The sequence below is a fragment of the Arachis hypogaea genome, chromosome 9, assembly GCF_003086295.3.
Source record: "Arachis hypogaea cultivar Tifrunner chromosome 9, arahy.Tifrunner.gnm2.J5K5, whole genome shotgun sequence".
In the NCBI taxonomy this organism is placed as follows: domain Eukaryota; kingdom Viridiplantae; phylum Streptophyta; class Magnoliopsida; order Fabales; family Fabaceae; genus Arachis; species Arachis hypogaea.
In genome coordinates, this window is record NC_092044.1 from 111605641 (window position 1) to 111629293 (window position 23653).

Consider the following 23653-nt stretch of genomic DNA (forward strand, 5'->3'; position numbering starts at 1 on the left):
AGTTTCTAAAGCAAGATCTGGTCATACCCTCTTTTTTTCAAAGAAGCTTCTTATTATATATACACAAAATAAAAATGAAAATTATAAGCTCCAAAATTTAATGTCCATATTATAGCTTACTACTTACCAACGTGTTGAACTAGTGCAAGAAAATTCATTGTTTAATAAGTCTGTTAACTACATATATATATATACAAGAAATGGAGAAAACTTGAATCACTTCCCCAGCACCAAATAAAAGCACTCTTCCACAGTCATCACCTTAAATTGGAGCAAAAACCATAGGCATGGCACTTTCCAGAATGCTATTATTTCTTTGTATCCTTATCATACTCTTACCTCAACCCAAAGCGCAGCCAAACTTTCTATACTCCTTCTGTATAGATGACAATGGCAATTACACTGCAAATAGTCCCTACAGCAGAAACCTTAACACCCTTTTGTCCAACCTTTCTTCCAACAAAAACATTAATTATGGCTTCTACAACTTCTCTTATGGCGAAGACAACGACAGAGTCAACGCGATAGGGCTATGCAGAGGAGATGTGAAGCAAAATGATTGCCTTAGCTGCCTCAATGATTCAAGAGTCCTACTCACAAGACTCTGTCCAAATCAAAAGGAAGCAATTGGTTGGTATGACAAGTGCATGCTTCGCTACTCAAACCGATCATCAATATTTAACAGAATGGAAGCTAATCCTAGTTTCTCCATGAGGAACAGTGGAAATGCAACAGATGTTGATGAGTTCAACAAAGTGTTGGATACCCTTCTAAATGATCTAATAGGCAAGGCTGCATCTGGGAACTCGGAGCGAAAATTTGCTGCATCAAGTTCGAAAGGACCAGGCTTCCAAACAGTCTATGGTCTAGTGCAGTGTACGCCTGATTTGTCTCAGCAAGACTGCTATGCTTGTTTGATTCAGGCTATCACAGAAATCCCCCAGTGTTGTGATAGCAAGAAAGGTGGTAGAATTTTGGAACCTAGCTGTAACTTCAGGTATGAGATATACCCCTTCTATGACCTTGCAAATGTTACACCTCCACCAGCACCAGCGCCAGATTCTGCTACTCATCCCTCATCTACTGATACGGATTTAACACAAGGTATGTAATTAGATACCATATCCTGCTTAAAAGTTGATCATGGCAATGAACTAGTACTTGAAAAACCAGAATTATTTTCTGCTTTTTTGCAGGAAAGAGCAGCAACACATCACGAAATGTAGTAATAGCAATAGTTGTGCCAATTACTGCTTTGGTTATATTGATCATCCTTATTTGCATCTATTTAAGAAGGAGGAGGATGCGGTCGCCAACACAAGTTGAAGGTAAACTGTAGGAGAAAAACAGTTTCTTGGATATCATCAACTTCATTCATGTGTTTCAAAGAACAAGAAGCGATGACTTTTGTGAAAACAGATAACATTGATAATAAGAAGACAATCTAAATGAACTTTAATTCCATTTGCAGCACGCACTGATCTCAACATATCACCAGTTAAAGCTGAAGACAGTGATGAATTTAGATCATCTGAGACACTGCAGTTGGACTTTGCCACCATCATGGCCGCTACCAACAACTTTTCTGATGAGAATAAGTTAGGACAAGGTGGATTTGGACCTGTTTACAAGGTAAAATACAACAATCCTACATTGAAATATTCGTCCTATCCACGTTGATGTAGGCTTGAATAGATATTGACATGTTGTAGACTCTAAATTACTTTCATCAAACTCAAATTTTCCAGGGAAGGCTCTCCAATGGGCAGGAGGTTGCAGTCAAAAGATTGTCCATAAATTCTTTGCAGGGAGATTTAGAGTTTAAGAATGAAGTGATGTTAGTGGCCAAGCTTCAGCACCGAAACTTGGTTAGGATACTTGGCTGTTGTTTGGAAAGAAGAGAAAGGTTACTGATTTATGAATATGTTCCCAATAAAAGCCTTGATTTCTTCATATTTGGTAAGTCCACAACTTTTGCTTGTTTGTTTGGACTGTATATCTGTTAGTTCATTTTTTCTGCATAGTGCATAAACATTCTGAATACTCTAGAAGATTATATATTGGCTTTGGTTTGTAGACCAAATCAAACGCGCACAATTGGATTGGAAAAGGAGGTACAAAATCATAGGAGGCATTGCTCGAGGTTTACTTTACCTTCACGAGGATTCCCGTTTGAGAATCATTCATCGTGATCTCAAAGCAAGCAACATTCTTTTAGATACAGAAATGAACCCAAAAATATCAGATTTCGGCTTAGCAAGACTATTTGCCGTGGATCAAACTCAAGGCAAAACAAGTAGAATCGTTGGAACTTAGTAAGTATAAGAAGTTAAGAACATGTCAGTACTAGTTAATTGTACCAATCAATGTTTTTACCATCCAAAGCTAATTGAGTTGTGCTCATGTTGGCACACAGTGGATACATGGCGCCTGAATATGCATTTCGTGGACAATTTTCAACAAAGTCCGACGTATATAGTTTTGGTGTACTAGTTCTAGAGATTATAATCGGCCAGAAGAACAGTAGTGTTCGTCGAGGGGAGAATGCAGAGGACATAGTGAGCTTTGTAAGTAAAGCTTCTTTCCATTACCTATCATCCAAGTTTAAATTTACAAAGTTGAAAAGATTAAATCAAGATTGAGCTTGACTTTGCAGGCATGGAGAAGCTGGAGAGAAGGGACAGCATCAAACATTGTTGATCCAACAATTACTGATGGATCAAGAAATGAAATAATGAGATGTATCCACATTGGCTTGCTTTGTGTTCAGGAAAATGTAGCTGACAGACCAACTATGGCTTCAGTTATAATCATGCTTAACAGCCACTCTGTTACTCTTCCATTGCCTTCACAACCTGGTCTCTTGATTCATAATAATAGAAGTTTATCAGACATCCATTCAGAAGAGTACAATTCGGAGACAAGAGGTTCAACTGAATCAGGTAACCAATCTGTGAAAGCATCGGAGAATGAAGCTTCCATTACCGAGCCATTTCCTCGCTAGACGTGAAACTTGTTTTGGATTGTACTGAGAATAAACTTGATCAAGATTCTCTTGTTCAATACTTGTAGTCATTCAGTTAAGTTGTATAAAGAAGATTAAAGAGAAGAGTATGAAAAAGAAGGTTGAAAACGAACGACTCCTATTTCGTAATCCAAACCTAAACGTAACCAATTTAATTATAGTGTTTGAGACTCTTGTCAGTTGCATTATCACTAATATAAAGAAAAATCGAAATATTTATAATGGAGAATTTGTCTGATACATAAAATTACATTTTAATTTTATTTTTTCTTACATAATTTTGTACGCGTAGTTAAAGAAAACAAGAAGAAGAATGTTGTTCACCAAAAAAAAAAAAGAAGAAAACAAGAAGAGTGGAAATTAAAAAAAAATTCTGGTAAACAAAGGTCTGGTCCGGCGTGAGTTGACTTGGGTGTCAAATTAAACAGCTGTTGGAGGCGTAGAATCATTAGATAGTTAATGGTTTCATGCTTGTGTTGTTTGGAAGGTTTACTAAGAGTTGGTTAATGTTACTTAAAACCTAAAAGTTTATTCTGTGTATTTTTCATAAAAAAAATAGTTGAACGATTTGCATAAGGTCATTTTTATCTATAAGAGAATTATTCACCGTGATCTCAAATCTAATAATACTCTTTTGGACACATAATAGAACCCTAAAATTGGGTTAGCTTCTGTTTAATTCACACAAATCAAACTGTTTGATATCAGATTTATGCTTGGCAACCAGTCCTTCTATCTGCCAGTTCCCATGCAGCCTGCTTTTTTGATGGAGAATAATAAATGCTCATCAAATATCCAATTTTCAGAGTGGCGTTATGGGGAAACAGCATCAATTGAGCTCAAAGTTAACTCCATTGAAGCATCAACAAATGAGGCCTTAATCAGTAGCATACATCCTCGTTAGATATGAATCATATGATTCAGTCTGGCCCATCACATGCAAGAACAACTAAATATATCAAATAATAAGGAGTAATGCTATATATCTAAGTCTTTTTATGAATTAAATTTAATAAAATTAAATAATATTGAGAATAATATTAGTCATAATAATTTTTGTTATGTTAGACGAATTTGATTGGATTTAGTTAATAAAAAAACTTAAATATATAACATTATTTAATAATAATGTAGTTGTGATTTCTTTTATTTTCTTGGTCAAACTTGCCCTCTCCTTCCGGGGTTGCACTTGCCACGAGGTTATTGTTTTAACTTTGGGAAGTGTTAGAGGAACAATGAAAATTTTGAACAACATGAACAACCACCAATCAAATGAAAATACACTACACTTTAATTTAATGCTACTAATCAAATTTACTCTTTTAACCTTATTAATTCATATTGTTACACATTGTTCAAAAATCTTGTTTGTTACCTATACTTTTCCTTTAACTTTTAACCAACTTGCATCATGCGGCTTATTTCATCCCTTTCTTAGAGTTTTCCTTTTCATATCAATAATTCAATTAATTTAATTCCACTTTCCATTGAACCATCTCAATATATCTCCACTTCCTTTGATTTTCTCAAGCTTTCCACTGGATGCTACTTAAATTAATAATAATAATAATAATAATAATAATAATAATAATAATAATAATAATAATAATATTATTATTATTATTGGAAAGTTCATTGCTGTTTCAAAGAACAAGTAGACAGAAAGTTGATATTATAAATGAAAAAGAAGGGAACCTCTATTCCTTCAATTTTCCATTTGTTTCATGAAGGTCATAAACGATGGCTGCCATGACCATAGCTTCTGAAAACTTGCTCTTACTTCTTTCTGTCCTTGTCATCTTCACGTCTCTAGCCACCTCCCAACCAGATTTTGTACACTATCTCTGTAAAGACAACAATGGTAACAACACAGCTAACAGTACCTACAGTTCAAACCTCAATACCCTTTTGTCCAACCTCTCTTCTATCATTGGAACCAGCAACAACTACCAATTCTACAATGTCTCCAATGGCAAAAGCACAGACAAAGTTAACCTGATCTGGATGTGCAGAGGAGATGTTACTAAAGACCATTGCCTTAGCTGTTTGAACGATTCAAGAATCCTTCTGCCAAATGTTTGTCCAAACCAGAAGGAGGCAACAGGGTGGTATGATTACTGCATGTTGCGCTACTCGAACCGGTCCATATTTGGGATCATGGACTCCAATTGGTGGGCGATACATAACAACATGCATGTAAATAATGTGAATGAGTTCAACCAAGTTACTGCAGATTTGATGCAAAGTCTAAGAAGCAAAGCTGCTGCAATTTCTGGTGATTCTCAGGTCAAGTTTGCTGCAGGAAATGCCAGCGTAGCGGCGGGATTTGAACACGTGTATGCTCATGTACAGTGCACTAATGATCTGTCTGAGCTAGAATGCAATGATTGCTTGGCTGAAAGAATCTCCACCATCCCAGATTGCTGTAATGGAACCGTACGTGTAAGAATTTTTACCCCCAGTTGTAATCTTAGATATGACACAACGCCTTACTTTGATTCTCTAAGCGTTCTCTCACCTCAATCATCTCTTTCTCCTGCTCCATCATCCACTACTGCCACTGCTACGCTCAAACAAGGTTTCTAAATTTATTTTTAGTTACATGAAATGCAATAGAATGTCTCATTTAGTGTTAGATATCTATCTATTTATGTGAATCTATTTAAAAGCTGTGTTAGATATATAACAATTCATGTGTTTCTATCTAACTGCTTGAACTTTTTAAATAAATGGTTTCTACATTGGATTTTGCAGGAAAGAGCAACTCATCATCAACAACTGTGATTGCCATAGTTGTGCCGGTCGTCTCCCTTATTATTCTGCTGCTCATAACCTTTGTCTGCATCTATTTCAGAAGGAAGAAGAAACCAACCAAGTATTTTGAAAGTAAGTCTAAATAATAATAAGTGGTGCCTACAATGTGGTATTGAATTGTTCACTACTTAACCTCATCAACAATATATAGACAAAAAACTAATAATACTTGAATTCGCCTAATTGATTAGATTTTTTCATTCTCATAATTCTTCTTACTATTCTTACCCAGCTCAAGGTGAATCAGAAGCTGACTATGAAATTGAACCTATTGAGACATTACAATTCGACTTTCAAACCATCATGGACGCTACAAATAACTTCTCAGTTGCAAATAAGCTTGGAGAAGGTGGATTTGGAATTGTCTACAAGGTAGATAAAGCTCAGGTTGAGCTTAGTTATAGCCTCTATCAAAACAAATAGTACTATGTTTTACAAAAACTCTTGTATATTTTCAGGGTAGACTACCAAATGGCGAAGAGGTTGCTATCAAAAGATTGTCAAGGAATTCTGAACAAGGAGATATAGAATTCAAGAATGAGCTGCTATTGGTAGCAAAGCTTCAACATCGAAATTTAGCAAGGCTACTTGGCTTTTGTTTGGAAATAGGAGAGAGGATACTGGTCTACGAGTTTCTTCCCAATAAAAGCCTTGATTACTTCATATTTGGTAACTTAGAATTTCCTCTTGGCTACTCTGCGTTTCTGTTACTTTCATATCTCTTAAAAGAATAAAGAAATATTATCAACATTATTGAAATATTATGTAGATCCAGTGAAGCGTTTACTTTTGGATTGGGAAGTACGCTATAAGATTATAGAAGGAATCGCTCGAGGTCTTCTTTATCTACACGAGGATTCTCAATTGCGTATTATCCATCGTGATCTAAAAGCAAGTAACATACTCTTAGATGAGAAAATGAATGCAAAGATATCAGATTTTGGTATGGCAAGGTTGTTTATTGAGAATCAAACTCGAGGAAGCACACTTAGAGTGGTTGGAACCCAGTAAGTACTATGATATACCTAAGAGCAAATAAATTTTCCTAATTACTATATACCCTCAGCAACAAGAGTAAAAGAAAATTTTATGCTATCTCAATCTAACTGGGTTTATAATTGTGTTGACATACAGTGGATATATGGCACCCGAATATGCATTGCATGGACATTTTTCAATAAAATCAGATGTTTTTAGTTTCGGTGTACTGCTTCTTGAGATAGTGAGCGGACACAAAAATGGAGACATTCATAATGGCGAGTACGTAGAACATCTAATAAGCTTTGTAAGACTCCTATCCTCGAGTAACAATTTCTTAACTTTAAAATAGTCCATAATATTTTACATTTGAAGAAAAGATAAAAGAAAAATAAAGAACCTTGTTTCTATTGTCCAAAACCTTGCAGACTTGGAAAAAATGGATGGAAGGATCTGACTCAGCCTCAGATATTGTAGATCAAACATTTTATAGTAGTAGATTCAGAAATGAAATAACGAGATGCATCCATATTGGATTGTTATGTGTTCAAGAAAATGTAGCTGATAGACCAACCATGGCTACGGTTGTAATGATGCTTAATAGTGAATCGGTCATTCTTCCCATCCCTTCAAAAGCAGCATATGTTACTATGAATAATGCCGGAGATTTATCGAATGGAAGAAGATTAGGTGAATCAGGAAACTATGCTCTGCAAACATCATCAGGAGCAAATGAGGCTTCGATTACTGATCCTCATCCTCGTTAGATTCTCTACGTTGGGTCCTGTTTTGTGTTCTTCCAAACTCAATATTACTTTTTATTTGTTTCATGTTCTTTACTCGGAGGTTGTGGCTCTGGTCTCGTGACTGTTGTCTCTATTTCTTGTAATGCAAGTTTTGAATTCAATAATTTTGGTTAATATAGTAACAAAAAAAAAAAAGAGAGAGAGTAGCACGTGGGGGGCACATGTCCCACTTAATCTCCTTTTTTCTCTTTTTGAACTCTCTCGAGCTCCTTATCCCTCTCTATCTCTCGTTTCTTTTTTTCATTCTTTCATACGAGAAACAACAAACCCTCTCCTTCCCTTTATTTTCTCTTTTATCCTATTTTCTTCATTTCAAAAATTTTTATTTCAACCACACACACTAAATTTTATTTTATATTTCTATTTTATCTCTATTTTAATACATCATTTATAACAAAAAAAAAATTTAGTTTTCACGATCCTAAATAAAAGAGTTCATCTTAATGAGTAAAGGAAGGATTCAACTTTTGAGTTTCGGTTATTATTGAGACCTCAAAATAACTCTTTGACTCAATAATTAGTTATATCTCCAATTTTTGTCATCTCTATACCTGTGGATATAGCAAAATCCGAATTAGGGTTATTAAGATTATGAAATTTGGAACTTTTATCAAAGTGAATAAGATTATGTTAATTGACAACATTAGTAACTCACAAATATCATTATTGTCATATTTTTAGAGCTTTAGAATTATTGGACATCATTTGGTAGCTCGTTAACACACTCAGAGTTGCTTCCAGTTTCTTAAAATCAAGTTGTAAGTGGATATTATGTCTATAATTGTTTTTAAGTATACTATTATTCATATTTAAATTAAATCATTATTTTTAGCATTTAAAATTATTTGATTGTTGTGATTTTTGAATAATTGAAATGGATATCGATTTCTGAAAAACTCATAATTTTATAAAAATACACATAAAACGATATTTATATATTCTCTACATACTTATTTTCTTATTTGTATTTGTTAAATTTTAATTAAATTTTTTATATGCATTCTTATATGTACTCTATTTTTATGAAATTTAGTAATATGTTACAAGTATTAGAAATTGTTATATGTGATTTGGTTTAGATTGGTTTGGGAGACTAACTAGAAAATTGTAGTTAACGGCGGTTATGACGTTAAACTAAATGCATCTGGCTCAAACCTTAGTTAGTAGGGGCATTGCTAGCCTAACGTGTAGGCCACACGTTGAATCTGTTATACCGTACAAGCACACTAGAGAAAATGGCTACGCTTAGAGGTGGAGCCGCTCCAAGTGACCAAGTGTGTAATATTTGATTTGATTTGACTTCTGAAATGAGAACTCTCATTTTAGTTCATTCCGCTTAATTATTTATCTATTGTTTACATAATTGATTAATATGAATTCCTCATCTTTGGAAAGAAATATAATTTTCATGGTAAAATTTGTATGGTCTCGTGTCGGTTATAGATATAATGTTTGTCTACTGAGTTACAAAACTTATCCTATTATATTCCTAAGTTTTTCAGATACAAGTGTCATTCCAGGTTCCATTCTAACTGCCCCTCAGTAGATCTTAGTTATTTCGGTGAGTCTTTCTTCTTTTCAAGAGCTAAGTAATTATGTAATGGAACCTTTGCTCAAAATCTAGATTATATCAATGCTTCATATGCCACAGGCAAAATCCTTGTGTGGGTTATGTTATTTTGAATTTTGAACTGTTTAGATAGTAATTATAATTTGGTTATGTAAGACTTATGGATTTAACTATATACTCTAGTTATCAACTTGATATATATATGATGCGTATTTTGGATATATTTGGTTGTGGATATAATTGGAATATGTTGTTGTTGTCGTTTTTGGAAATAGATGTTTATTATTGATACAGGAAGTTAATATTTATGTTGATAAGGTCCTAGAAATAGAAGAGATTATGTCCGTTTTTCTAAAAATTTAGTCGTTTGGCTTACTAAGAGACTTGTCCCTTGAGTGCCAGTCATAGCTTGATTTGGGCAATGACAGTTAACTCGTACTCATTTCATTTTATTCCTTTTTCTCCATACTTCATGCAACGTTGGAGATATGGTTAGTCTTAAACTTATTGTGAATTGATTTTATTATCACACGTTCGCTCATCCATTAGGGTGACAATTGGTAGGATATGGTAGGGTTTAGATTCAACTCTAATTTTATCCGAAGGTTAAAATTTTTATATAAATTCAACCATATCCTACCCGAATTAAAAATATTCCAACCCTAACCCTATTCGTTCTTAACCCAGAGGTACCCGACCCTATCCGTGGGTTATAAAAAAGATGCACCATTATTATATAAATTGCTGATAATTTAAAATATAACTGATTTTTATGTAAAAAAAAACGTATTAAATTATCAATTAATAATCTTCTCTTAGTATGTCAGGCTCCAAAATACGCCATGACCGTCTCTCAGAAAAATAATCCCATAGCAAGTCTAACAGATTTAAATATAAGTTGAATAAGAAATTACAAATAGTTTACAAGTTTTAAAATAAATAGTTATATATTTTAACAAAAATTAAAATAATTAAGAATGGTTGAATCCTGCTTGTGACATATGGAGCATATACATCTATGTTGAGTTAAAAAATTAACTAAATAAATTAAGTGATGACAAACATTATTTTTGGGCAAAATAAATAATTAAGTGTTGATTATTTATATCTACCCATAAACTAATTGTTTATTGTTGTAGGCCAAATGTTAATAGCTCAAAGGAAATGAAAAACAAACAGAAAAGAATAATGGGCTGAAAACAAAATAGAAGCCCAAGAAAAAGAAAAGAAAGAAGTCAGATAGGTTGCTCAGATGGATACCCGAATCAAACCCAGCTTAATTTCAATTTCCTCCATCTTGCTCCAATCAAAGCAACGTTCCTCTCCTCTCAAATCAAGTCAAATCAAGTTTCAGAAAAGTAAGAAAGAGAAAGAAAGAAAAAGCTTCCTCCATAAGCCAGTAACTAAAGAAGCAAAAAAGAGAAAGTTTAAGCTTGAAGCACAGAAGCTAAAGCAGAAAATCTAATCCAAATCAAGCTTAGGTTAAAGGTAATCCATCTCATCTTGCATGCATCAGATCTTCCTCTCTTCTTCCCATCTTTCTTCTCTATCCGAAAATGGCATTCAAGGGAAAGTTGATCTCTGTTCATCACTGCTACAAATCCACGGTCACTAGAGATTCTTGGGGACCAAGTTGCATCTCTATGGTTCGGATTTAGTCGACCATTGGAAGACAAATTCGGTTACTCCTTCCTGGCTTTCGGTCAAGTTGGAGGAGTCAGAAGCAAAGGCCCTACTTTGTTGTTTAAGAAGGAAAAGTGAGCCTATGGGTTGGTGAAGCTCAAGGCTCAAGGTGTTGACCTTGGAAGAAGAACCAAGTAACTTGCAAGGAGATAAATGAAGCTGGCTGGTCATTCAGAGGGCAAGGAGAGAAAACCAGAGAATTGAGGTTTTGTTCAGAGAAGAGCTCTTTGAAGAAGTTCAACTAACTGGATAATGTAACCTAATCAAAGGTGCATTCCGCCAGTATGAAGAACTGAATCAGAGGCTTGCTAATCTGGTTTTTCGCATAGCATAGAGGCTATTGATGAAGTCAATCTCCTTCATGTTTTACTGAGTGTAATGTACTTTTCTAAGTTTATCTTTCTGTAATTTCTTGTGAGAAAAGGCATTGTGAGATAGCTCAGGAAAAAGCCATGAGTGGAAAAAGGCTAAGTGAAACACTTGAGAGAAGAGCCTAGAGTTATTTTTAGATTTCTTTAGGATGGTTAAGTGTCTTGTATCTTGTACTTGTAAGGCATCCCTTTCTTAGTTGGGTTAGCACTAAGAGGTATGGTTAGGTATTAGCATAGCCAATGTCAAGTTAGGTTAGAACTTGAGTGTGAAAGGATTGGGTCAATCCTGTGTTATTGGTGTATGTAATACTGTTAACTATAGTGAAATTCTTCCATAGTTGTGGAAGAGACTGGATGTAGGTTGCATAGCACAAGGCAACCGAACCAGGATACATGCTGGTGTTAGCTTTTCTCTTCTCTGCTGTGTTCTGTTTTCTAATATTCATGAGACAAAAATAAATTGTCTCATAAATTTTCGCTGCTGAGTTCAAACAGAATCAAAACTGCAGATTTATTTTAAAAGGGCAATAACAGCAACCAAAAAAGAAGGCATAGATTCAACCCCCTTCTCTAAGCCTACCACAACCTTCAATCTAGGAACTCGACAAAGAATAAATACTCATTGCAGATTGTTACTCTTGAATAGAAAGTCTTACATAGTCAAGTATTTGTTCCTGAAAATATTTAAAAAAACGGGTGAGTTTTGTGTAAAATCCGGTCAAACCGTAATTAATTAAATAATAAATTAAATAGGAGTAAATATAGTTAAAAAATTTAGCAATTGGAATTTGATAATTTAAATATGATATTTGGATTCAGTGAATATTTCTGAGTCGAAAAACATAGTTTTCTGCGTAAAAATGCGCACTGAAAATTTGACCAGCAGTACCGGCTGAGATCTGTCTGGTACTATAGTTGAGGAAATTAATTATAAGTGAATAAGGTTAAGAAATAACAATTTATAATTTGAGAATATAGAAATATTTAAAATACGATTTAAAACTCTAATCATAGAGGTTTTGGTCCAATATTAGGCCAACAGACTAAACCAAGTGAATCAGGCCCAAGTGGGCCCAAGACCCAACATATATAAACCTTAGTTATGAGCATTTCAGCTCATAAACCCTAAAAATGAGAGGGAGGGGCAGATAGAGAGAAAAAGGAAAGAAAACCTAGCTTTCCAAACTTCAAATCACTATAACTTTCTCTTTGGAGCTCCAATTGACAAGCCATTTGTAGCTACGTATCACTCTTCTCATCCTCTACAATTATATCTAAGTTTTATGGTGAGTATTCGACTATCCTCTGCCTAGTTTTTGTTTTTCCCTTTAAATTCGAATTTGATTTGGATTTTGAGAAAATCTTGTAATTTTGGTTGTTTATGGGTGCTCTAGTATGAGTCATTGGTGATGTTCATCACAAAACTCAGTGGGTTGAGAGTTTTTTGGTGAGATTTTGGTGCCCTTGAAAACTTGAATTGGCTTGTGAAACTCTTGGGTGAGCTTGAAGGTGGAGATTCAATTGTGGGTGTCCTTGTGAAAGAGGCTCAAGTGTGGGTGTGAACCACCATTAACAATGTACGTTTAAGTTTTATTTAAGTACCGTGTGTTGTAATGTAAATTTCTAGGTTAGATGCTCCTAAGATTAGGTTTGGATTGTGTACTTGGATTGGATTGGATATGTGTAGATGACATGTTGTGGTAATTGATGATTGAAATGTAAATTGTGTGTTGGTGTAAGTTGATGTGTTGTTGGAATTGGTATTAGGTAGTGAATTATGTGATTATGAGCTATATATATGTTAAATAGATGAATACTGGGCCGGAGGCCGTGTGATTTGGGCCGAAGGCCAGAAGAGGTAAGAACGGTAAGTTGATGAATGTATTGTGTGATTGATGTTTCAAATTGAATGGAATTGTGATTGTTGTTATTTGGTTACAATGAATTGTATGGATTATGTGGTTATTGGTTTTGAGGGTGGAATTGATGTCTTTGTTGATAATGCATGTGAGTTGTACATGATGATATGGATTTATATGTATTCGAGGTTGATGGAATCGGTATTGTTGGAACTTGGAATGAGGAAAGATATAGGATATGGTATTTTGTTTGAAATTGAGTTATTTGATTGAGATTGGTCAAAATGGTGGATTGGTGGATTGTGAATTTAATAAGAATGTTGAAAATATGAGTTGATGATGCTTGAGATTGATTTTGATAAGTTTTGATTGGTTTTGAAAAGGGTTGAAATTGGTTTGTTTTGAAAATAGAATTTTGTGGGTTTGTATGAAATTGTGGTTTTTGGTCTACTTTAACGGAGCATAATTTGGTCTCTGGATCCCTAATTTGTGTCAAACTTGTTTAGAAATAAAATTGGATCCGAGATGTTTATGTCGTTTGAAGAACAGATGGAAAATGATTTGAAACGAAAAAGTTATGCCCGTCAGAAGTTTGGGGTTTGAAAATGTAATCCTACAGCTTTTTAAACTTAGTAAAATTTTTGGTAAATCGTACTCCCACGCGCACGCATGCTCGACGCGCACGTGTCACTCACAATTTTTACTCCCCACGCGTGCGCCTGGCCAACGCGTACGCGTCGCTGTATTGATGCAGGTGCGTAGTAGAAAAACCAGAGAGTTGTGATGGTACTGATAAACCCCATTTGTAGAGTTTATCCTGTATTGATTTTTGGAGATTTTATCACCTTTTACCCACATTTATTCAATGAAATAGCATGGTTTTTGATATTCTCCCTTAATTGTGCTTAAGAGTGAAAACGTGCTTTTTAGGACTCAAAATAGCTAAATTTAATTCACTTTGATTCTAGTAGATGCCTTGATATGTTTGCTAAGTGATTTTAGATTTAGAAGGCAAAGATTGGATCAAGGGAATGAAGGAAAAGCATGTAGAAATGGAGAACTCATGAAGAAATAAAGGAATCGCAAAAGCTGTCAAGCTGACATCTTCGCACTTAATTGACCATAACTTGAGCTACAAAGGTCCAATTGATGCGGTTCTAGTTGGGTTGGAAAGCTAACATCCGGGGCTTCGAAACGATATAAGATTTGCCATAGTTGCATCGCGCATAGGGGCGCGCACGCGCATGGTACGCGGACGCACCGATGGTGGCACATGACCCACTTAATGCAACACGTGGCCAGCGATTTTAGAAGCCTTGTGGGCTCAATCCAACTCATTTCTGATGCTATTTAAGCCAAGGATTGAAGAGGAAACAACATACTTTTGATCATTAGTTATAGTTTAGCTTTAGAAGTAGTTAGAGTTAGAGAGAGAGAAGCTCTCTCTTCTCTCTATAATTAGGATTAGGAATTAGGGTTAGATTAGGATCTCATAGTTCTAGGTTTAATTCAAGTCTCCTTCTACTTCTACCTTCAATTGATGATTGCTACACTTTGGTTCTTCTTTCTATCCCTATCCTCTTGTTGTAATTTCTCTTATTTTGTTTCTAGGTTTTATAATTGAGATATTTTTGTTCTTTTGTTTTCTTTTAATAATGCAATTTGAGATAATTCATGTGATTGTGATGTTGTTGATTGTTGTTTTGTTAATTCTTTGTAATTGTTAGTTGTTGATTCCTTTTATTCTTACAAATAAAAATGCTTTCTTTCATTACCCTCCAAGTATTTGATGAAATGCTTGAGAGGATGTTAGAGTAGAATTCTATATTCTTGGCTTGAGAAGGTGACTTAGGATTTCTTGAGTTTCTAGTGTCCAATTGATTGATAGTTGATAGCCATTAACTCTAGCCTTCATTAATCCAATTAGTGGAAAGCTGAGATTTATGGACTAGGATTGATATAACTCACTTGACTTTCCTTTGTTAATTGATTTAAGGATGACTAAGTGGGATTAATCCTTGCAACTACCATACTTGTGGCTAGTGATAATGATGAAGATCCTTGACAACCAAACCTTGCCAAGACCATTTTGTTAATAAAGTTTTCTTACCATTTACTATTCATATTTCTCATCCGAAACCCCAAAATAAACAAGTCCATAACCAATAACAAGAACACTACCCTGCAAGTCCTTTGAGAGACGACCCGATGTTTAAATACTTCGGTTTATAGATTTTAGGGGTTTGTACTTGTGACAAACAAATTTTTGTATGAGAGGATTATTGTTGGTTTAGAGACTATACTTCAACGAGATTTCATTTGTGAAATTCTAAACCGTCAAAAATCCAATCATCAGGTACCGTGCCGGTTTTGTGCGCGGAGCACAAAACGCACCCACACGTACGCGTCTCCCTACCTCTCTGCTTTTCATACGTGCGCATGAACGACGCCACGCGTCACTCTCTTTTTCCGCTTCCCACGCGTGCGCATGGACGACGCGCACGCATGACCCTGTCTTCAGCAAAAATGAGTTTTCGTGTTTCTAAAACCGAATTTCAAACCTCTAAACCTCCATTTTCATCTTTTAAATCCTAAATTTTTATAGTATTCCTAGTAACGAGAAGAAGTTAGGAAATATGATAACTTGTTGATGAAAAAAGACTTGAAGTAATGAATTGTGATTGAGGAAGTATAGAAATGAGGGTTTGTAAATGAATGTGATGTGTGACCCCGGGTATTAGGCAGCGATGTTGTCCACTTTCTCTGGGTATAGAATGGAAAAGAAGAATTATGATTAATGAGTTTAATTATGGAGCTTTGAACAAATATATGTCTGTGATATCTAAGTAGTAGTAAGGATGGTGATTCGTCCCACTTGCTCCAGGTTAATGTTTGATATTTGATAACAATGATGATTTTAAACTGAATGAAAGCATACTTGAGATCCTGGGCACTAGCAAGAATTATGATAGAAGACTGAAAGTTGATATTATAAATCTAAAAGAACAGAACCTCTATTCCTATGTCAAACGTAGCTGAACCTTCAATTTTACATTTGTTACTAAAGAAGATTGCCTTAGCTGTTTGAACGATTCAAGAATCCTTCTGCCAAATGTTTGTCCAAACCAGAAGGAGGCAACAGGCTGGTATGATTACTGCATGTTGCGCTACTCGAACCGGTCCATATTTGGGATCATGGACTCCAATCGGTGGGAGAAATATAACAAAAAGAATGTAATGATGCGAATGAGTTCAACCAAGTTGCTGCAGACTTGATGCAAAGCCTAAGAAGCAAAGCTGCTGCAATTTCTGGTGAATCTCTGATCAAGTTTGCTGCAGGAGAAGCCAAAGTAGGGGCAGGATTTCAAACCGTGTATGCTCATGTACAGTGCACTAATGATTTGTCAGAGCTAGAATGCAATGAATGCTTGACTGGAGGAATCTCCCACATCCCAACTTGCTGTAATGGAAAGATACGTTCAAGAATTTTTACCCCCAGTTGTAATCTTAGATATGACACACACCTTTACTTTGATTCTCTAAGCGATCTGCCACCTCAACCATCTCTTTCTCCTGCTCCATCATCCCCTACTGCCACTGCTACGCCCAAACAAGGTTTCTAAATTCGTTTTTAGCTTAGTTATATGCAATGCAATCTAATAGAATGTGTTCTTCAGTGTGAGACAAATAACTATTCATGTCAGCGTGTTGGATATATAACAATTTATATGGCTCTAACTACCATTTTAAGCTTTTGGAATAAATTGTTTCGCAATAGTATGATAAGTTGGATTTTGCAGGAAAGAACAACTCATCATCAGCAACTGTGACTGCCATAGTTGTGCCTATGGTCTCCCTTGTTATTGTGCTGTTCATCACCTTTGTCTGCATCTACTTCAAAAGGAAGAAGAAGAAGCCAACCAAGTATTCTGAAAGTAAGTCTAAATAATAATAAGTGATGTCCACAATGTGGTATTGGATTGTTCACTAATTAACCTCATCAACAATACATAGACAAACAAAGTAAAACTAATGAAAAAGTATTAGATTGTAATTCTCATAATTCTTATTACTATTCCTACCCAGGTCAAGGTGCATCAGAAGCTGACTATGAAATTGAACCTATTGAAACATTACAATTCCACTTTCAAACCATCATGGACGCTACAAATAACTTCTCAATTGAAAATAAGCTTGGAGAAGGTGGATTTGGACTTGTCTATAAGGTAGATAAAGCTAAGATTGGGCTTAGTTATAGCTTCCTTATCAAAACAAATAGTACTATGTTTGAGTACCAAAACTCTTGAATATTTTCAGGGTAGGCTACCAAATGGCAAAGAGGTTGCGGTCAAAAGATTGTCTAGAACTGACCAAGGAGATATAGAATTTATGAATGAGCTGCTATTGGTAGCAAAACTTCAACATCGAAATTTAGTAAGGCTACTTGGCTTTTGTTTGGAAACAGGAGAGAGGATACTGGTCTACGAGTTTCTTCCCAATAAAAGCCTTGATTACTTCATATTTGGTAACTTAGAACTTCTTCTTGGCTACTCTGCAGTTCTGTTATATTTATATCTCTTAAGAAGAGTAAAAAAAATATTGTTAACATTATTGAAAATATTATGTAGATCCAATCAAACGTTTACTTTTGCATTGGGAAGTACGATATAAAATTATAGTCGGAATCGCTAGGGGTCTTCTTTATCTACACGAGGATTCTCAACTACGATATAAAAATAAAAGCAAGTAACATACTTTTAGATGAGCAAATGAACCCAAAGATCGCAGACTGGCATGGCAAGATTGTTTGTTGAGAATCAAACTCAAGAAAACACAGTTAGAATAGTTGGAACCTAGTAAGTACTATGATATACATAAAAACAAATAAATTTTATTTTCCTAATCAATATATACCCTCAGCAACAAGAGTAATAGAAAACTTCAACTGAGTTTATAATTTTGTTGATATGCAGTGCATTACATGGACTTTTTTCAATAAAGTCAGATGTTTTTAGTTTCGGAGTACTACTTCTTGATATAGTGAGCGGACACAAAAATGGAGACATCCATAACGGCGAGTATGTAGAACATCTTATAAGCTTTGTAAGACTCCTATCTTTTAAGTACCAATTGCTTAACCTTAAAATAGTCCATAATATTTTACATTTGAAGAAAAGAAAAATAAATATCCTTGTTTGTATTGACAAAAACCTTGCAGACATGGAGAAAATGGAGGGAAGGTTTTAACTCAGCCTCTGATATTGTAGATCCCACATTGAATAGTAGATTCGGATATCAAATAATGAGATGCATCCATATCGGATTGTTATGCGTTCAAGAGAATTTAGCTGATAGACCAACCATGGCTACAGTTGTAGTGATGCTTAATAGCGACTCCCTCGCTCTTCCAATGCCTTCAAGAGCAGCATATGTTATTACGAATAATTCCGGAGATTTATCAAATAGCAGCAGATTAGGTGAATCAAGAAACTATGCTCTGCAAGCAGCATCAGGCGCAAATGAGGCTTCGTTTACTGAGCTCCATCCTCGTTAGATTCTCTATGTTAGGTCTTGTTTTGTGTTCTTCCAAACTCAACATTGTTTTTTATTTGTTTCATGTTCTGTTACTCGGAGGTTGTGGTTTCAACTTCAATGGTCTTATTAATGTGCTATCAAGTGGTTCAGTTTGCTGTCTCTGTTTCTTGTAATGCAAGTTTTGAATTCAATCATTTTGGTTAACTCATACTCATTTCAATTTACTGTTCCATTTTCGTTAGAAATGGAAGAAAAAATGAAGTCTCGCGTTGACTTATGAATTCATTTTATTGTTACACGTTAGCTCATCTATGAAAAGAAAGTAATGAAGCTAGAATACTTTGGTGGTACCAACATTAATCCATGAATTGAAGCACTTGATAATGGATACAAGAATTCAATAATGCTGGTGATGATTTGTCTCCTAATCCTTTGCATATTCATGTCTGAAACCTCAGCCCAATTTTCAATATCACTATTTTTATAGGGTAAAATAATGCTATAATTAATAGGAATTATTATTATTATTATTTTGGGTGTATATTAATAGTGAATTATTATACCATGAGAAATTCAATATCATTGTTTTTGTTAAAATTAAACAAGGAGGCCTTAGGCCCACCAAAAGATAATCTAACTGACCATGACATATATAGCTCCCTTTCTTTGTAAACTTAGACAAGTTCGTAATGTGGCGGAGGTATTGCACCAATGGCCAATATGTTGGCCTCGTCAGCTATGATTGAGTAGTGATGGAACTTTTAATGTGTGTGACAGTGTGAGTTAGTTCGAATCTCACCTATGATTGAGTAGTGATGGAACCTTTAGTGTGTGTGAGTTAGTGTGAAATAAAGTTTCGTGACGGATTAGTTGTTGACCTTATATATTTATAGATTAAAATTTTAAAAAATAATATTTTTAATTATCAAAGATTTAATTGATAATGTATATTTTGGTTTAGGATAAATTATCATTTTTATTTATAAAAAATTTAAATGTTGAGTATTTCGTTGAGTAACTTTGCCGAATTTTATGGATAAATTTATTATACTAATCTAACCGTATCAAGTTGATTTATATCTTCTATGGTTATAATTATCTATATTTAAATTTTTTATAATAAAAAATTATCATTTACTCATCGTCTAAATGTCTAATACACTTGTAGATTATTTCAAAGATAGAATTTAAGGGATATACTAGAGCAGGAAACTAGTGCTTAATTATTAGTCTTCCCTTTTCTTGTTTTGACCCTCCCAATTTCAAAGGTTATTAGATGGAAATAAAGAATACGTTATTGTTTTCTTTGTTAAACTATTTGTTGCACTCTAACTAAAAAATGACTTAGAACTAGTCTCTGTTCCTTCCCTCATCTCCCTCAATCTTCTATATTAAGTATTAACATTCTAAGCCATCTTAACTTATTCTACCTACGCGTTTCATTCTACTGCTACCCCTCTTCTTTTTCATTTTTTGTTAAACTAAGAAACTCTATGTATTATTGATTAAGATTAACAATTAAATAGTAACAAGTGAATTTCCAGATTCCATAATCACTACTAAGTTCCTAACACCTTCCCACGGTTTTCCAATTCCACAAACGCGGAAACGCCTATGTTTGATTATGTTGTATACCTAGTGAACGTGGAAACATTTTATAGAACAAACCTTAATGAGATGAACGTAAGTGACAGTTACATACAAACAAAATAAATAACCAAGTTTAAATTAAAGTGGAAGACCACTGCTAATTAGTAATACATACTTGTTAGTTACGAATAGGGTTTTTATTAGTTATTTATAGTTTATTATTTTAGAAATTTAAATATAAAAAAACTGGAAGTGATTTAATGATTTTATATAATTCCTTAATTTATCGTGTAAATCTTGCAACACAAAAATATCATGGGGCTCTGTGGTTGCCAAATAGATTAAAATTTGTTATTAATTAATGAGTTTCATGTTTGCCAACGCGTGTCTCTATGTTGGTGGAGTAAGAAGGTAAGATCACGAGAGAAAGTCAGAGAAACAAGAAGATACCATTAACGGGCATTGCATCTGGATCCAATGGTTTAAGGTTAGCAGATTCATTAATCTAAGCAATATGTAGTAATTTTATAACAGCCACAATTTTAAGCTAACTATATGTCAAGACTAGCTGTGACAAAGTCTCCACCAGTACCAGGTCAACGACGGTATTGTGTCTCTCTCATTTGAATCTTACTCACCTTTTTTATATTTAAGGCCATCATTAATCAGCTAGTTTTTTTATACGAAAAAATATCGATATTTTTATTAAAAATAAAATTATTTAGTATAATTATAAGTGAGTAAATTTTATAGGTAGATAGTTATATAAAATCTGTGATATATGGATATTGATACGTGTTGGAAAAATTTAATAAATGTTCAAACAAGAATCCGTTTTAAGTGTTAAAAATAATTTTTTCACAACTTATGCGATTAAATAGGCAATACTAAAGATATTTCAAGCAGTAAATATAATGACAAAAATTAAAATTCTGGTGTCTGATTATTTAATTTCTGTCATTATATTTGTTGTTTGAAGTATCTTTAGTATTGTCTATTTAATCGCACAAGTTGTGGAAAAATTATTTTTAATGCTTTTGCGGTTAGACAGATTCTTGTTTGAACATTTGTTGAGTTTTTCCAATAAAGTGACATCAAAGCGGATGGTTAATCGTAGGGGCAGAGTTTTGTGTGGGCAAGGGGTATGGCCCTACAAAATTTTTGTAAAAATACTAGTAATTCTACTTAAAAAAAAAATAAAATTAGCTTGTTTGATTAAATTAATATACTTTCAACTTATGTATCTGAATTTTATGTCCATTTTCATCATTCTTTCAAACTTTTTATTCTATCATATTTGACATAACAAATAGCATATCTTTAAATCAACAAGTGACATATCTTTAAATCAACGTTACAAATTAAATATCATTATAAAATTAACACTAAATTATATTTAACTTCTCATGTAGTTTCATGCATTATTTTATTTTTAGAATAATAAAAATTATAATATAACTAGTAGTAATATTAGTTATTAATAAAAAGTTATTATTTTATTTTTAAATCAACTTTACAAATTTAATGCCATTATAGTATAATACTATTTATATTAATAATTTTAATATTTTTATTTTATTAAAAATTTAAGACTTTGTTTTATTGTATTATATTATTTAATTTATAATAAAAATAATTACTTTTGAGACATTTGAGAGATAAATATTATCAAAAGTAAAATTAATTTTTTAAAATGTTAAAAAAATACTTTATAAGTTATAATTAATTTTATATAATTTAAATAAAAATTAATTTTTTAAAAAGAAAAATTAATTTTTAGATAAAAAATTAGTCTTCTAAATAAAAATAGATTTTTATGTGCAAAAACTAATTTTTTTATGTAAAAACTAACTTTTTTTAAATTGATTTTTTATTTAAAATCAAATTGGCTTGTTAACCTAAACAAAATTTTTTATTAATCAAAATCAGAATTATTTTTTTGTTAATTTTAACCATATATAATCCTACATATTAATAATAAATTTAAAAATAAAATAATTATATTTATAAAATTTATTTTAATATAAATACTATTATATAATTTTTATTAAGATTTGTGACCCCTCCAAAAAAAATTTTCAAGCTCCACCACTGATTAATCGGTCTGGTGGTTTTAAGGAGTATTCAAGGTGAAGTATTAAAAATCTTTTCGACAAAGATGGTCCGAGCGGCGTGTCCCGCGGTATTTTACGATAGTGTGATGGACGAATACTCGTGGTAAAGGAGTTACAAAGAGGGGGAGACGTGGAAGCTTACACTTGATGGTGAGATTGTTAATGTTGTAAGTACGAAAAGTGTATGAAGTTAGTCTTATATCAAAGAAAATAAAAAAAAGTAAAAAATTTATAAGATGAGAAATCCATTAACTTATTATCTTATTTTAAGTTGGATGTGGTGTCTTCATGATACAACATAGGACACGAAAACAACCATAGACAAATTTAAGGGGCCATGGTCTCCCTAATTTTTTTTTTTTAAATGAGTACTAATAGTTTATTATTATTGATTAAATATATTTTTATATATTAAACACTAAAAGAAATTTAGTAATTTAATATGTATAAATTATAGTATATATTATAATATATTAGTAACAATTAACAAATAAGTTTAAAAAATAATAAAAACGTATAAATATATAAATAATTGAAAAGTTATTAAAAAATATAGGTTTGGTTAATGTAAAAATTAATAATTATAATAAAAATTTGTGTTTTGACTCTTTTTATGATAACAATAACAATTAAATAGATTTTTTAAACAATAAAAATTATTAAAACAATACTTTAAAATAATATGAAAAACGAATTTTTAGCATATTATATGATTGTATATGTTAAAAACGAAAATGTTTAAAATTTATCTCAAATGGTAAATTGATGATTTTAGTTATATGAAAGATTATAGACCAAATTAAAAAATATCAAAATCTTAAAGTATGTAGTTGAATGTTACTTTTTATATAATATAATTATTAATTTTGATCTATATACTATAAATTATATTTTGTTAATTTTTTATTATGTTATATTTTAATTTATTTTGTATTTAATTTGACTCCCCTCTTATACAATTTCTGGATCTGCCACGGACTAAAACACGGCATGAATATAAAATATAAAGTATTTTTTAGATAAATTATAATAATATTTTATTATTTTATTGATATTAAAATATAAATGAATTTTTTAATTATTTTTAGTGTTTTCTTTAATTATATAAAGTATTAAAAATATGTTTTGTTTTAATAATTAATAATATATACTATTTTTTAAACTCGCTAATGAGTTTTAACTCAAATGATATAGTCTCTTCGTACTCATCTAAGGAGTCGCGGGTGTCCCGTATCCGACGAGTGTTGATGAGTATCGTACCCAAAATATTTGTATATGGAAGTTTTCTTTAATTTCTCAGAGGTAAAG

At 32.9% G+C, this 23653-nt stretch overlaps 2 protein-coding genes and 1 pseudogene across 2 annotated transcripts; all 3 read left to right on the forward strand.

Moving 5' to 3' along the window:
• Nucleotides 1-204: 204 nt before the first annotated feature.
• On the forward strand, nucleotides 205-3137 carry LOC112711869 (cysteine-rich receptor-like protein kinase 26). Its single transcript, XM_025764596.3, has 7 exons — nucleotides 205-1104; nucleotides 1197-1328; nucleotides 1472-1632; nucleotides 1749-1959; nucleotides 2078-2315; nucleotides 2417-2567; nucleotides 2657-3137. Exons 1-7 carry the CDS (start codon nucleotides 288-290, stop codon nucleotides 3002-3004), a joined length of 2058 nt encoding a protein of 685 aa, XP_025620381.1. The 5' UTR covers nucleotides 205-287; the 3' UTR covers nucleotides 3005-3137.
• A 1594-nt stretch (nucleotides 3138-4731) lies between these two features.
• LOC112711870 (cysteine-rich receptor-like protein kinase 29) lies at nucleotides 4732-7647 on the forward strand. The gene is made up of 7 exons (XM_025764599.2): nucleotides 4732-5603; nucleotides 5780-5911; nucleotides 6072-6211; nucleotides 6298-6508; nucleotides 6609-6846; nucleotides 6974-7124; nucleotides 7246-7647. Exons 1-7 carry the CDS (start codon nucleotides 4766-4768, stop codon nucleotides 7582-7584), a joined length of 2049 nt encoding a protein of 682 aa, XP_025620384.1. The 5' UTR covers nucleotides 4732-4765; the 3' UTR covers nucleotides 7585-7647.
• Nucleotides 7648-13187: 5540 nt separating this feature from the next.
• On the forward strand, nucleotides 13188-18660 carry LOC112709516 (cysteine-rich receptor-like protein kinase 29; annotated as a pseudogene).
• Nucleotides 18661-23653: the final 4993 nt, after the last annotated feature.